Genomic DNA, 17,046 nt, shown 5'->3' with positions numbered 1-17,046 from the left:
CCATGTATTTTATCAGGAAACATAGATAGGGCAGGCTAGAAAAGTCTGTGCCCTTCTAACCATACGAAGCATTCCAAATTTGTTGGCAATGTCTGCTTTGCTCTCCGAGTTCATGGTGACGTAACCCTAACCCTAAGTCTGTGGTGGCTAACCTATGGCATTTTGAAGATCTTCTAATATATTTCCAAATATGCTAGTATAAAAAAAAACCCTCCTCCAAAGTACAGGTTTGAGGCATGTCATTTATTTAATACTCATCTATGAGAGGGTAGCCCACAAATTATACCCTTTTTCATAACAATCAGATTAAATGCTTAAGGAGGACGCGAACCTAGATATACGGAGAAATTTCCTGAAAGAATAATTAATCAGTGTAATGACTTATCTCAAGAAATTGTGAGTACTTCAATGCTGGAGTTTTTAAAGAAAAGATTGGACAACCAATGCTTGAGCAGAAGACCTCCAAGGTTCCTTCCAACTCTGTTATCAATAAAACTATTCATTGAAAATTGATGTTATTTCTAATATTGCTTTATCAATATTACCATAAAACATCTGACTACATCATAGAGAACTGAATAATCTTATACATTTTTAAATGTATAATTCAAATACTCTTTTTGGTAAGCAGGAATTAAATCCATTGCTATCTGACAACAAAAAAGAGGTAACAGCAAGAAAAGAGATTGCAGATATTGTGAAATCTGGAATTATGCATCATATTGCTTTTGTAAATAGTGAGCCACAGAAAGGATTTAGAGTTTGAGTGTTCGTTCTCTCGGTATCTAAGTCTCTTTATTGAAAGATTAACATATTAAAAAAAGACTATGAAGGAAAAAATAAGACAATAAGGTAATAATTACAGAATGTTCATTTAGGAATAACATCAGCAGCATGATTAGACTGCAATTTCTGAACAGTAAAAAACTGGATGATAAAATATTCAGCCTTAGAAAATCTCAGCTTTTAAACAATGATTAAGTCAGCTTCACCATTTATGCTTTATTACTTCAATCTTCTCACTAAAACATAATTTTATAACCTTACAGACTGTGTAGTATATTCCAACATCAGTCTCTGGCATTTTCACTAATTTTCGGTTCACTAAAACACCATTGTCTGAAATCCTGGATACTACTTTCACTTTGTGCAGAAAATAGGTTTAATGAATCTACTGATCTAGGTCTTGATTTCATGTCTAGATCCTAATTGTATATTTCACAATACAAATGGATCTGAATGAGCAAATGATGTGGCCTTCCAAACTCAGAAAAGATTTCTGGAATGGACAGTACTTCAAATAAGAAATATTTGAAGTAGCACTATGTTGCATTGTGTTTTAAGCAACCCAAAGGATTTAAACCAACTTTAATGTTTATTTCAAAGAAAGCTTCTATACTATTTGTGCATTAAGCATCAATAAAAATCAAGATTTTTTTTGATTCTGCTTGAGAACAAGTTTATGATAGCTTCAATTTCCTTTTAAGTTTTCTTCAGTATTACAGATACACATTCTTTTAACTTACCTTAAATTCTGAAGGTCTGATTTTAAAAATGGTGCCATGTTCTGGGGAGGATTACTTCCATGAGGATGACATCTGAAACCATCTTCAACAACCAAATAATAGACTCTCTGAATAACCACTTGGACTTGGATTGCAGTGCTTTCAGTTGTCCCTTGCATCTCCACAACATCAAGAAGAGAGTCATTCAAGGAAATAATCGATACCTTGGATTCAATATCGAAACAATTCTCTGTACTTTTAGAAGCCTTCATATTGGAACATGAAATCTATTTTAAAAAATCCTCAAATTACTACACAAATATTGGGAAATTAATTATCACATTTTAAGAAATCCAAAGGCCAAACTATACATGTTAGCTCTTCCTGGTTTATCAGAGTTGGTGAAACAGTTCCCAGTGATAAATATGGCAGCAATAGCCTCAAAATGCAGGGCTATAAAATTGGGATCATGCTCATTTATTCAGAAGTGAAAGACATACAATGCCTCCATCTTGCTGCCTTTAACTATGTTTTCAGAATGTATTCCAGAACTAGTTGGATATCATCCTTATATTAAATCAATTTATGTTTTGGATAACACTGAACAAAAACTAGGCTATGTCCATTTCTAAAAATAGAGAATTTAGCTTCAGTGTAAAAGTAGCATGAGGCCTAAACACATTTGTTTTTATGAAATATTCCCACATATATTTATACATTATGTACCAAGGAAAGTAAAAGCAACAAGGAACAATCATTAAACAGATAAAAGAACATTATTCTATTGAAAAAACCTTTAACAGGAAGGTTTAAAAGGAAGACTAATGAAGCCCAAAGTACTTGGTTCATGCTTAGCATAAGAGAAATATGAAAATAATGGCACATGATTAAGATAATAAAATGATTTATTAAACTTGTAAGATTATTTAAAGCAGAGTCAAATCCAACCCAAAAGTGGACCTTCAGCCAAATTCCATCTTCCTTAACCCTTTCTCTATTTAGAAAGAAGATTGCCTTCCCTCTGTGCCATGGATACTTTTACATATACCCAAGTCAGTGGGCTTCAAAACGCACAAGAGCCAGCACAACCACACAGGTCCCTCAGCAACACATACCCAAGGACTCAAAGGCTAGTATTGCTCATTATTCTACTTTTCCCCACTTCTACTACACCTCCTCCTACTGCTCCTTCAATTATTACTCCTTATGAGTTCTACTGCCGGAGAACAGTATTTCTCTCTATCTGCTTTGGGCTTCTTCAGGCTGCTTTACAAATACTCAGAAATACCAAGATTCCTAGTTTACCTCTCTGCTCTGCTTTTACAGCCAACAACTGTTGTGCAGGCTAGGAACAGGACTTAAAGGGACACGACAACAGAGGTACAGATGCTGGCCATTTTGTAGGCAGTCTGTCCTCTCACAAAGGACAGTCTTCTTTCCATTTAAAAGAAGTCAAACCTTTGTTCCCATCTGCTTCTATACAGAAAAAAATCCCACTCCATTCAAGAAGAAGTAGGAAAAGATAACTCCCTATCCCATCTACATGAAGTGTCTTTATGTAAGAAAAGGCATGGAATCACTAGCTCCTATGTCCTTCTGCAGAAATCAAGAGATTCTTTCAGTGATATGATGGTTTGCTTTCCAAGTCCTCCTATATAGGCAGGGTTTTTTTAAAAAGGGACATGATTATTATCTAGGCCTCTTTGAGCCACACAAGGTCAATAGATCTGCCAGTACTACTTTAGACTAATTATCTTCGGTAGTAAATTATTCTGGCTACTTATTATCCCAACTCATTTTCTATCTAGAGGAAAGAGAAAAAAGTCTGCAAGAGAAAAAAATAAGGTCACAAACATAGCCCTAAAACACTCTGTAAAAATTGTTTATGTTTTTTAAACAATGAAGGCAGAGATCAATAAATATTTATTTGAATCAGGAGGAAGTGCTAATTCCTGGCAAAGAAACCATACTTTGGGAAAATGGAGCTTATAAACACATGCTTAGTGTTGAAAATTATACATTTAAAGCTTCCCGATTTACTTGTATCTTTCTCCTACAAAATGCATTTGCATTTATATTTAATTTCTCCAAATTGATTAATAAGTAAAATACATGGTAAGATTTTTTAAAAAATATATCACAAAATAATAAATTACAATTTTGGAGAAGAATAACAAAAGAAAACTCTCTCCAGATCATGTGCATTTTTTATTGCAACTTACAGTGAATATAAAAACTCTAGTAAAGGTAAAGGTTCCCCCACACATGTGTGCTAGTCGTTTCCGACTCTAGGGGCCGGTGCTCATCTCCGGTTCAAAGCCGAAGAGCCAGCGCTTGTCCGAGGACGTCTTCGTGGTCATGTGGCCGGCATGACTAGACGCCAAAGGCGCACGGAACGCTGTTACCTTCCCACCGGAGTGGTCCCTATTTTTCTACTTGCATTTTTTACGTGCTTTCGAACTGCTAGGTTGGCAGAAGCTGGGACGAGTAACAGGCGCTCACTCTGTTACGCAGCATTTGGGATTCGACCCGCCAAACTGCCGACCTTCTGATCGATAAGCTCAGCGTCCTAACCCACTGAGCCACCGCGTCCCTATCAAAAAAAAACTCTACACACCCTATAAAAATGCCAGGTTTTTGAGATGTAGAAAAAAAAATCAGATCGAGATAAATCACTTCATAATTTTTTCCATCTTTCATATAACATAAACTGCATAATTCAATTGAAAACAAACAAATATTTTAGGGAGAAAATAACGATAAAAACTTATAATAATGTGGTTGTATAAGTGTGCACATCCTTAAACTGATATTTGTTGAAGCACCTTTTGAGTTTGACAGCATTCAGTCTTTTGGGGGAGGAACCTATCAGCATAGCACGTCTTGTCCTGAGAATCTTTGCCCACTCTTCCTTGCAAAAGTGGTCCAAATCTATCAAGCTGCAAGGGCATCTGCTGTGCACAGCCCTCTTTGGGTCACCCCAGATTTTCAATTGGACTCAGGCCCAGGCTCTGGCTGCGCCACTCCAAAACTTTGATTTTCTCTGGGGGAATCTATTCTTTTGTTTACTTGGAGATATGATTTGGGTCATTGTCCTACTGAAAAATGAAATTCCTATTCATCTTCAGCATTTTAGCAGAGAACTGAAGATTATGCCTCAAAACTGATTACTATTTGGAACACTTCATAATTCCTTCCATCTTGACTTAAGTTTCAGTTCCAGCTGAAGAAAAATAGCCCCAAAGCATAATGCTGCCACCACCATGCTTCACTATGAGTATAGTGTACTTTTGGTGATGAGCAATTATTTTTATGCCAAATATCCTTTTTGGAATTGTAGCTCAAAGGTTCAACCTTAGTTATCATAACACATTTTCCCTCGTGCTTTTGTTGGATTTGATGTAATTTTTTGCAAACTGTAGCCATACTTGGGTTTATTTTTTTTAGAAGGAAAGGCTGTCATCTTGCCACCCTATCCCAAGGCCAGACATATGAAGACTATGGAAATTGTTGTCACATGTAGTACACAACCAGTATTTGCCAGATATTCCTGCAGCTCCTCTAATGTTACTATAGCCTCTTGGCAGCTTTTCAGACCAGTTTTCTTCTTTTTTTAAATCAGGTTTGAGGGACATCCAATTCTAGGTAATGTCACTGTTGTGTCATATTTTCTCCACTTGTTAATGCCTGTCCTCATTGTGTTCCATGGTATGTCCAATGCCTTGGAATATTCTTTATACCCTTCTCCTGACTGATATCTTCCAACAAGGAGATCCGTTTGATGCTTTGTAAGCTTTTTGTAGACCATGATTTTTGCTGCCAGAGGCAAATGAGTACAGGTAGTTCTCCATTTATGATAAATTTCTGTTCTTAAGACATTTGTTAAGTGAACTTTGCCCCATTTTATGAACTTTCTTGCCATATTTGTTAAGTGAATTACTGCAGTTAAGTTAGTAACATAGTTGTTAAGTGAATCTTTTTTCAGTGCCATTGTAACTTCGTACAACCACTAAGCAAACTGTTATAAGTCAAGGACTACCTATATATGTCAAACAAATCCTACCAGAATAGCTGAAATTTATATGGGCTTGATCAGAGTCACTTTAATTGATGGCAGGTGTGTACTGAGTTCTATTTAATATTAGTTTGAATGTGACTGGTTAATTCTGAACAGAGACACCCCTCCTTATAAGAAGATGTGCACACTTATGCAACCATGTCATTGTAAGATTTTTATTGTTATTTTTGCCCCTAAAAGATTTCAGGTTGTTTTTCAAACAACAGTGTTTTCCACGGTTGGCAAAGTGCTCGCCTAGAAACTGTGGAGACTGTATTTACTCCCACCTTAGGTATGAAAACCAGCTGAGTGACTGTAGGCCACTCACTGAGAGTTGAACCCACCTTACAGGGTTGTGAAGAAAACAGGAGGAAAAAGGAGTGTTAGGTATTTCTGCCACCTTGAGTTACTTATAAAGTAATAAAGATGGGATAAAAAATCTGACAAATAAATAAAATAAAGTCACAAATGGCAACCACAGGACCGCAGACATGCTGCAATGGCCAGAGCTATCAGAACCAGTCATAAGTACAATTCTTTTAACACACACACGCCCACCGCTGCCCATGAGTTTGAATAGTTGCTGAACAAATGATCATTAAATGAAGACCACTTGTACTAGAGACTTGGGGGGGGGGGAAATGCTTGTAAAAATTATATGAAACCTGTTCCTAATCAAACATTCAAATTTGCTCAAATGGGAACATATACAAATTCATGTGTTTATTATTTTTAAAAATGTATTCATCAATTTATTATAAAGCATTAAATCACAAAATAAACTTTACCTGATTAACTGCAGGTGTTAAAGAGCAATTGTCTTTTATATCGGATAAATTAAAGATCCAGGCTAAAGATACATTCCTTTTAGCAAGCAATGGCTCTTGCAAGAGGGGCTTGTCCACATCAGTAGATATATCTGTTGATGCTTTAAGAGTGACCTTTTGACTGAAATATGTATTCAAGATAACTGGAATATTTTCATTCTGCAGAAAGAGTTTTTGCCTGAAACAATGGATACATTTTGTTAACTTTCAAATTATTTGAATGAGAATCTACTTTAGTTTTATAAATCAATTGCTTTCCTACACTTAAACACAATGAATGAAAATTATTTGTTTTAACGATATGAAGGTATTACAATTTATTTTAATTTAATTAGTTTAATAAAATAATTAATAATGAGCTCACTTTTAACTATCTAAAATATTGACTGAATGCCACCAAAGGATAATTGCACTTCAACATATTTCAAATTTGAATTCTAAGATTTCTTTACTTCTTTAAAAAAGTATTTAAAATCATAAAGTTAGCACAAATGCTAAGAGTAATTACAGAGGTTTTATCTGTACTTTTTTCAAAATACAATTCCATATATACAAAATGTATTATTGTGAAAAGAATGCACACAAATAATTTTAATGAGATGTGATTATACAACACTTGTGAATAAACCCAGGAAGTTGAAATCAATTATAAGCAATTTGAATTAAGAAAAATTCTAATACAGTGTTCACTCAAACTTCTAAACATAGCGCAACAGAAACCTTTCCTATGCTTAATAGTCTATATTCAAACTTTTCTTCTAGGGTAATAGTAGCAAAGAAAGCAAATTAAAATTATGTTTAATTGTATTTAGGTCCCCCCGCATACATTTAATCAGGATATTTAATCTTATTTTACAAGTAAAAAAAAGAAAACAGTAAAAAAAAACTATATATCCTCTGCCTCTACCCAAGGCCCCAGTTTGACAGCTGCATAAACAGAACCATTTGGGATGGTAAAAACAACAAAATGGGAATGTACAGTATACGGCAAAGTAAGTGTATGACTGGACCAAATCTCAAAATCAGCAAGATATATAGTTTAAGTGAGTCAATTTTATTCTCCATGTACAGGGGTCGGCAACCTCGGCTCTTTTATGACTCGTGGACTTCAACTCCCAGAATTCCTGAGCCAGCTATGCTGGCTCAGGAATTCTGGGAGTTGAAGTCCACGAGTCATAAAAGAGCCGAGGTTGCCGACCCCTGTCCATGTACAACCATTAGTGAAAGTTAAATAAAAATGATGAGAAACAAAACATTCTGATAAGAATCATATTTTTTTGCTACTGTTGGAGAGCTGCATATTTTCAAATTGGCACATGAACAGGCCACTGTCTTTTCTCCCAAAAGAAGTACAATACTGAGGAATAGAAACCAGTATAGTGCAAGAATAGATTCTATCATTACAGGAAGTCCTCGACTTATAACATTTCGCTTAGTGACCATTCAAAGTTACAATGGCACTTGAAAATGTGACGTATGACCATTTTCACTTACGACCTTTGCAGCAGCTCCATGATCATGTGATCAAAATTCAGATGTTTGGCAACTGGTTCATATTTATAACTGTTGCTTTGTCCCAAGATCACATGATCACCTTTTTGCGATCTTCTGACAAGTCAACTCAATGGGGAAGCCAGATTCACTTAAGAACTGGGTTACTAACTTATCAAATGCAGTGATTCACTCAACAATTGTGGCAAGGAAGGTTGTAAAATGGGGCAAAACTCACTTAACAAATGTCTCACTTAACAGAAATGTTGGGCTCAATTGTAGTCGTAAGACGAGAACTACCTATATTCTTATAATTACATTTATTATTATAGTCCATGGCACTGTCCAGGATTCTTTAGGATATAAAAAATGTAAGTTTTAAGAAATAAATACCAGTTGCTGTGTACGATGGCATCATTTTTTTAAAAAAGGATTTATTTTTAGAAAAACCTTAAGAACACTTTTAAAATCTAGCCTATACCTTTCTATTTATTTTTACAGGATCAGTTAAAATAGATTAATTTATATCTACCATTCTCTTAAATTATGTGGGTTACACTCCATATCCTAAAATTAGAGCAAATCAGGGGCAAAAGGCAGATATCATCCAACTATATGAAGGCCTCTAGTTTATTATAGTAACAAAAACATTGATTTTTTTAGAAAACACTGTATTTTTCGGACCATAAGACGCACCTGACCATAAGACACACCCAGTTTTTAGAGCAGGCAAACAAGAAAAAAAAAATTCTGAACCAAATAGTACCGGTATTGGGGGGCTTTTCAACCTTTTCATCCATTGTACCACTTTTAGGACAAGGCAATGTCCGAGTACCACCAGTCGCCCAGCAAGGTGTCAAAAACTTGACCCTCCACCAAAAAAGGAAAAAAAAATGATAAAGTACAGGTAGTCCTTGACTTACAATGATTCACTTAGTGACTGTTCAAAGTTACGACGGCACTGAAAAAAGTGACTTATGACCATTTTTCACACTTATGACTGTTGCAGCATCCCCAGGGTCATGTGATTTACATTCGGATGCTTGGCAATAGATTCATATTTATGATGGTTACATTGTTCCAGGGTCATGTGATCGCCTTTTGCAACCTTCTGAGAAGCAAAGTTAGTGGGGAAACCAGATTCACTTAACAATCATGTTACTAATTTAATTTCTCTCTCTCCTTCTCTTTCTCTCCCTCTCTCCCCCTCTTTCTTTCTCCCTCCTCTCTCTCTCCCTTTCTCTCCATCTCCCTCTTTCTCTCCCTATTTTTCTTTCCCTCTATCTCTCTCTTTCTCTCTCTCCCTCTATTTCCCTCCTTCTTTCTCCTCTCTCTCTCCCTTTCTCTCCCTCTCTATTTTTCTCTTTCCCTCTTTCTCCCTTCTCTCTTTCCCTCTATTTCCCTCCCTCTTTCTTTCTCCTTCTCTCTCTCCCTTTCTCTCCCTCCCTATTTCTTTCTCCTTCTCTCTCTCTCCCTCTTTCTCTCTCTCCCTCCCTCTCCCATTGTTCCTTCCTTCCTTCCTTCCTTCCTTCCTTCCTTCCTTCCTTCCTTCCTTCCTTCCTTCCTTCCTTCCTTCCTTCCTTCCTTCCTTCCCTCCCTCTTTGTCCTTCCCTCTCTGCATTAGAGCAGTACCCGCGGAGGCGGCCCTGCGGCCCGGCTTTCTCTTGCAGAAAGCAAGCTGAAACGGAGCTAGGGAGATTGCCAGAAATGCGAATCGGCCGATCTCACACTCCTGCAAACTCCCTCGCTCGGTTTCAGCTTCCCTTGCTACAAGAGAAAGCAGGCTGAAACGAGGGAGATTGCAGCAGAGCGAGATCAGCCGATTCGCATTCCTGGCAATCTCCCTCACTCCATTTCAGCCTGCTTTCTCTTGTAGCAAGGGAAGCTGAAACCGAGCGAGGCAGATTGCAGGAGCGTGAGATTGGCGTTTCTCAGCACGTGCCGATTCGTGCTCCACTTGCAGAGGTTGGGGCTGGCCATATGGATCACCTTCGGACCATAAGACACACCCTCGTTTTCCCCCCCACTTTTGGGGGGAAAAAGTGCGTCTTATGGTCCGAAAAATACGGTAATTTCCCTCAAAGCATTAAGAGATGTCTACATAGTTTGGAGTTTTCCTGGATTTAAAGTGCCGTTGGAAGGGACCTTAAAGGTCTTCTAGACCCCCTGCTCAGGTAGGAAACCCTATAAAAGTGGTGGAGAAATTTTATTTAGCATTTGAGTAAAATTCCTTTTCTGTTTTCTTCCTTTTTTTCCTTATCTGTAATATTATTACTGTTTGCAATCATTTTACATGAGCCAGAGGGTGATAGAATTAATAGTTTATTGTTGATAGCATATGGATGCTTATGTTTGTTTTTCGTTTTTATACCCTGTATTTAGCTCTGGGAAGTCGGGGGGGGGGAGGTGGGAATGGGGGAGAGGGATAGGGAGGGTTAGATGGGGGTGGGGGGGATTAAAGTTAAAATGTATTGTAAAACTTTTTTTTAAAAAAAAAAAGTGGTGGAGAACCTATGGCATGCACCCCAGCCCTGCCTCCCCCTGTGGCTCCCTCACCAGCAGCCTCCCCGGAGTTGCCCTGGGTGTGGCCCACATGGACCAGTGTAGCCAAGGACATGGCAGCAGGCAGCCAGGACAAGACTCCAGCCTTGCGCCCCATCATGCGCAGATGATGCTGCGGGATACGGGCAGAGGGCATGGCCACCATGGTGTTGCAGGGCCACCTGGGCGATCTGCTGTGGCGGGCGGTGGAGGTGGCTCTGTGGGCGAGCAGGGCGTGGATGGGCAGCGGGTCGGGGTGGTTTTTGGGCACTCAGTGTCTAAAAGGTTTCCCAACACTGTCCTATAACATTTCAGACAAATGCCTGTCCAATCTCTTCTTATAAACCTCTAGTGATGGAATTCCCACAACTTCTGACAGCAAGTCACCACTGATTAATTGTTCTGTCAGGAAATTTCTCCTTAGTCCTAGGTTGGCTCTCTCCTTGATCAGCTTCCATCCACTGTTTCTTGTTCCGCCTTCAGGTGCTTTGGAGAATAGCTTGACTCCACCCTTTTCCTTGTGGCAGCCCCTCAAATACTGAAAGACTGCTATCATGCCACCCCTAGGCCTTCTTTTCATTAAACCAGACATATCCAATTCTTCATATATATGAGTATTTTTTATGATTCTGTGATTTATCTAATTATATAAAACAATGTAGGATAACATACTTGTAAATTTTAAAAAGCCAATAAAATAAAACAATTGGGGAGAGATCTTGAATAAAATAAGTTATTCATTTAAATGGATTCAGGAAGATAAACAATTAAGCTGAAGTTATTCTGAAGTCTTGGACAATTCCATAATACAAAGTAAAGATGAAACTCTGAAATTGTCCTTACATAACCCCACAGCCTTGAATAATGCCCCTTTTATTCAAAGCATCATGATCATTGCCTGTTTCATAGTACAACATTTTTACAATGAATTGTAATGTTGAACAATTGAAATTTCTGCTCAATTTTATAAAGTTCGATATGTATTTTGGATAATTCAACAAGATTTATTTTTAAAAAGAAATCAAGAAAAAAAGTTTGTGTGTGGGGGAGACTATTTCCTGACTATCAGTTACTCCGTCAATCTTTTACAAAGACATCATTTTATGGCCAGCTTTAATCACTACACTGTAGAATTACTAGCAGCTCAAAACAAAAATATGATAATGATATATGATATGACATAATATGATAATAAAAATATTTTAAACTTTAACTAATCTTTCGGGATTGTCAGACATTTATGATTTATATGTCATATGTAATTTATTCAGCAAATCATAGTTTAAACTACACACAGACACAGACACACACAGACCAAGAAAATATGTAGTACATCTGTGGATAACCCCCTCTCAACCCCCCGCCCGTGCTGAAGGATTCTGAAGGCAGAACTTCCTCTCTGTACAAACAGTCCTTGGGTTATGATAGAAATTGGGACAAAGATTTCCATTGCTAAGTGATGTGGTTTTAAAGCATGATATCACATAACTGCATCACTTAGCAACTGATATCCCAGAACTCCCAGTTGCCATGACTGTGACATGGTAAGCTTCAGGAGTCCCTGGCAAGCAAGCCAGCTGTTCTGTTCCAGCCTACGACCGGCCCTGTTTGAATGTCAGGGACAACCCCTTTTTTATAAACAGGCTGGAAAAACCCAACCAAATTTATTTACAAAGAAATCAAAAGTTCAAATAAGAGTTAAACCAAAAGTTCAAACAAGAGTTAAACAGGAATAACAGACCAGGACTCTAGCAGAAGATCTTCAAACGGTTGCCTTCAGCAACCAGCACCTCCCACACCTTCCCCTTTTATCAGCAGTCCCAAGGCGTGGCTTCTCATTGCCTTCTTCTCCTCTCACCGAGTTGCCTCATGACCTTTCTCTGCTCTACTCTGCTGGATTGCCTCCTGCTCCTAGCGTCCCTGAATAGATCCAGCTTTGAATCATCTACGTCCAATACCTCATGCTCACACGGCTGAGTCTGATGCGGAACATGACGGGAGGGGCCAGGCTGAGCATCCCGCAGTGCATCAGAGCCTCCCTCTGACACCAAAGGCTCTCCAAACCCCTCCTTCTCCTCCTCTTCAGAATCATTAGACTCAGCTGCCGGTATCACAGGCTGACGCTGAATCACACCACCAGCAGGGCCAGAAATAGGTGAGCACTAGGGGCATGGGACTTGCCATGGTGTGGGGCTTGAAGCAGAACTCAGCAGTCTCAACCTTCTGCTGCTCCCCTGCCCTCTACTTCAGACCCCAGCCTTGGCCAGAGTGCTTCAAGTCCCAGCCCCAGCAGCACTAATCATCCTCAGGCCCAGGGCTACAAGCGTTGGCTGGCCAGAAGCCCTATTCAGGGCCAGCTGGCCAAATGCCCAGCACCACAGCCAAATCCCCCCAGCAATGCTAGCCTGCCTCTAGCCCAGGGGTAGGCAACCTTGGCTCTTTTATGACTCATGGAGTTCAACTCCCAGAATTCCTGAGCTAGCATGGCTGGCTCAGGAATTCTGGGAGTTGAAGTCCACGAGTCATAAAAGAGCCAAGGTTGCCCACCCCTACTCTAGCCCCAGTGCTGGGGAAAGCCATACTATGACTTAAACTCTGTGCTTCCTAATGCCTGCCAGCAGCATCCACCATCCTGCCCACAGCTCTTACCAACCAGCCTGTTTGCCGGAGACTTTGACTTTTTCCCAGTCTAAGAAGACAATTAAGATGAGCTGGGGGCAGCAGGGGAGCAGATGTAAATGTGGGTGGGCCTGAATTTTTATCACATGATCATGGGGACACTGACAGCCAGAACATTGAGAACCAGTCATAAGTTCATTTTTGCAAAGCTATTATCACTTTAAATAGTCACTGAATAAATTGACATAAATTGAGGACTACCTTTAATTGGCAATTGGGCAGCTTATATTTTTGCTAACTATCTAGGATGCCTCTAGACATAATTTTGTATGCCTTGTCCCTTCCAATGATATATTTTTACATAAGTAGATTAGATTTCCTGAATATAATATGCAAATGAAAAAAGGTGAAAGGTAATTAGTATCACATTTCTCAGGCAACATCTTCTTGCTTCTCTAGGAAATGTTACAAATGAAAACTGTGAAGTTTCTAGATTGTATAGCATTGTTCCATCTCTGTTCATCCTTTGGGTTTAGACAACTGGCACTGCCAACTACAATGATAAGTTCCTTTTTTAAGTTTCTATATGCTTATAGGAATGCAGGAAATAGTGACCTTGATAGGCTCTAGACAAAAATAAGAAATCCTATACAAATCATATCAGTATCCTGCTGCTGCAGGATGCCAGCCAGAACAGAAAATGGCAGAGATGGTTGGCTGCTCTGGCCTTAGTGTAGTGAACTATACTATAGTTGTTGATGTATGAGGAAGGGGGTGTTATGTCTTAAAGCCTGAAAAGTGAATAAGGCGGAGAAATAGTTTATATTCTCTTATTTTAGTTTTTCACCTACGCCACACTAAATCCTCAGATTTTTTTCTCATGCATACATAAAGCACAATCATACTGCATTAAAGCACAATTCAAAATATGTACCATAATATGAAAAACCTGGATCAGAGGAAGGTCCTGGGGGGCTCTTTTATGACCCACCAGCTGTCATACCTGTTTGCATCTTCTAAGTTAACTAAATATATTAAAGGAAAGATAGCACACAACAATACAAAACACCAGATTTGACATTACAGAAAAAGGGCTAATAAAGATCCCAGAGCACTTTTAGAAAATGAAAATAGTGTGTTGCTGGTAGTATAGCAATAAAGCCACATAAATACTGTAAGTTTAACCTGCAAATGTGGGCATCTCCATTTCTACTCCCTCACAAAGCACGATGAAGCTAATCTGCAATCATCTTTACTTTTACAGACTGAGAAATAATCAGGAAACACAAATGAATTAATGTAGTTCTGATACTACACAGGTTTATTTAAAATTGGAAAGAACCTTTTTTCCCTCTGTGATGCTATATCTGCAAAGGGCAGATTTCATCCCTCCTCACAGAGGACAGAGATAGGAAAGAAAGGGATTGCAAAAAGTAATCTGTTCTTCTGCAAAGAAAGCAGTGATCATGTTAGCAATGGAAAAGGGTTATGCAAGGGAGAGATTGCCTAGAAAAGTTGATTTTTCTTTTCTTTTCCTGACACTCCCATCCTTGCAGAGTGGAGAGATTGGAGAGAAAGGGGTTTCAAGAGAATAAGCTGTTTGGGTAGCACATCCAGGGCTCCCAGCCCCAGACTCTAGTGTGACCATATTGCTTTTAATGGGTACAAGTTAGTATACAGGCAGTGGAGCATTCTGTGGGGTTGGGGGGTGGGGTCAGAAGGCAAATAAAACCTGAAAGTGTGAAACTAGTGTTTTGTGTCTTATTTGCTTAGCAGTTGAGTTGCCAGCCCAAATTAGGATTGCTAAGCAAGGACTACTTGTAATAACTCTTTTGAATCAGTAGATAGATAAATAGGAGATGATATGAAATAAGAATTCCCATCAAAGGAAAAACAGCATACTCACAAACTCTTTGCAGACGTAAAAAAGAGCTTCATTCCATTATCAAATAAACCAGCAGAGAAACAGGTTTTTAAAAAGATTTTTCTTCTGCTTTATCACTTACATCATTTTCAGTATTTGCCCTTTCCTCGACAATCTGAGCTATATATAGGTAAAATCTAAAGCTAAGCAGGTGTATAAAACTTTTGGAGGGCAGAGGAACACACTTCATTTTCAATTTGTATGTCAGGACTGTAGTATATGGGGCTAGCACAGGGGTGTCAAATTGCCGGCCTACGGGCCAGTTGCATTATGCAGAGGCAGCGCCCACCCCAGCTCCGGCAATTCGAAAAAAGTCACGATACGTTGCAACATGTCACATGACACAGCGAGTTTGATACCCGTGGGCTAGGACAAACAACAATTTTTCAATTTATTTCTCATCCACTTCTCATGGATTTGTTAATTTTTCTCTTTGGTTGTATTAAAAGTTAATATTAAACAATAATAAAATTGTACAACCATGGTTGAGGGAACCCGCATCTGTGTCCCAAAGGAAGGGGTAGGTAATAAGTACTTTATTGTTTATTTATTTCAATGCACACTGCCGTCCATCTTAACATTGTGACTCTGGTGAACAGTAGTTAAAAACATGAACTATAAATTACACTCCCATAAATATACTGTATAACTGGTAGCCAAAGTTAAAATCATCTGAATCATCAATTCAACCATCTTATAGGCTCTGTGACATATTCCATACATGTCCTATGGCATAACCAGGTCTTCCAAGCTGTATGAGAGGCCACCTTGGAAGGAATAGAGTAGAGTAGAGTAGAGTAGAGTAGAGTAGAGTAGAGTAGAGTAGAATAGGAATAGGAATAGGAATAGGAATAGGAATAGGAATAGGAATAGGAATAGGAATAGGAATAGGAATAGGAATAGGAATAAGAATAGAATAGAATAGAATAGAATAGAATAGAATAGAATAGAATAGAATAGAATAGAATAGAATAGAATAGAATAGAATAGAATAGAATAGAATAGAATAGAATAGAATAGAATAGAATAGAATAGAATAGAATAGTTGGAAGGAACCTTGGAGGTCGTCTAGTCCAACCCCCTGCTCAGGCCGGAAACCCTATACCATTTCAGACAAATGGTTGTCATGTCTCTTCTTAAAAACTTCCAGTGTTGGAGCATTCACAACTTCTGGAGGCAAGTTGTTCCACTGATTAATTGTTCTAACTTGAATTTGAATTATTTGAATTACTGATGTTCACAAGTATTTAAAGAGCTCTGCCCAGTAGCAATTAGTTATAGCGGCACACATAAATGGATGAAAGACACAACCTAGCAGAAATCATACTGCTGTCACAAAGAAAATGTAAATAAACTTTATATATATATTGTTATCTGACAATTATTTTCTTCTACTCTTCCAATTTTTCTAGGATCTGCCTAAAGAGAATTCATCTTAGTTTGAAGTGAACATTTGTTCACATCAACCTACTCCCCCCATATTAGGATCCAGATTTATATTGGGGAAGAGGAATAAGCTCCAATTTGAGATTGAAAAATTGTGCATGCTGACATTAATCTTATGATTGCTTTCATATCTTGTTGAATTTTTTGGTTTTTATGTATGTTTTTAATACAAGATTTAGCTTTGCATGTCAAACAAGCTAACTTGGAAACTGAAAATTAAGAAAATGACTTAAAACATTTTGTCATTTTCAATACGTTTAGGAAGAACAGTTGAAATTAAAGGAACGTTACATGGAGAACTAAGAGCCCATATTCTTGCATAAAATGTAAATCAACTGATTCATCTTGGGGGATTTCCCTTCTCTCTTACCTAATCTCTTCCAGGATACCATGCTCACAAGGAATTCTTCTCATTTAGCCAGTTACAATACTCTGAAGAAGGCAAGTGGCCAAATAGCAAACACAAGGAGTACTTGAGTATTTAAGAAAATACACAAAAAAAGCATTCAATTTCATGTGAGAGGAACACTTTTCATCGCAAGCGTAATTTGAAACCTACTTTATAAAAGAAGGCTTTAAAACAGAAATATAGTTCCTTACCAGCAAATCTACTTAATTATTGAGGAACCAAGGCCA

At 38.2% G+C, this 17,046-nt stretch overlaps 1 protein-coding gene across 1 annotated transcript in view; it reads right to left on the bottom strand.

Annotated features, from left to right (window-relative positions):
- Positions 1-17,046, bottom strand: part of SPIDR (scaffold protein involved in DNA repair) — a gene marked incomplete at its 5' end in the record, with an annotated part of 204,368 nt that overhangs the window by 74,932 nt on the left and 112,390 nt on the right. The window contains 2 exons of the mRNA XM_081325597.1: positions 1,527-1,792; positions 6,351-6,567. Coding sequence (XP_081181723.1) covers positions 1,527-1,792; positions 6,351-6,567 — 483 coding nt within the window. The remainder of the gene's footprint in view (positions 1-1,526; positions 1,793-6,350; positions 6,568-17,046) is intronic.

Source organism: Vipera berus (genome assembly GCF_964194415.1).
Source record: "Vipera berus genome assembly, chromosome: 3".
NCBI lineage: Eukaryota > Metazoa > Chordata > Lepidosauria > Squamata > Viperidae > Vipera > Vipera berus.
Note: the sequence above shows the minus strand (reverse complement) of the source record. Positions and strands in the feature narration are given on the sequence as shown.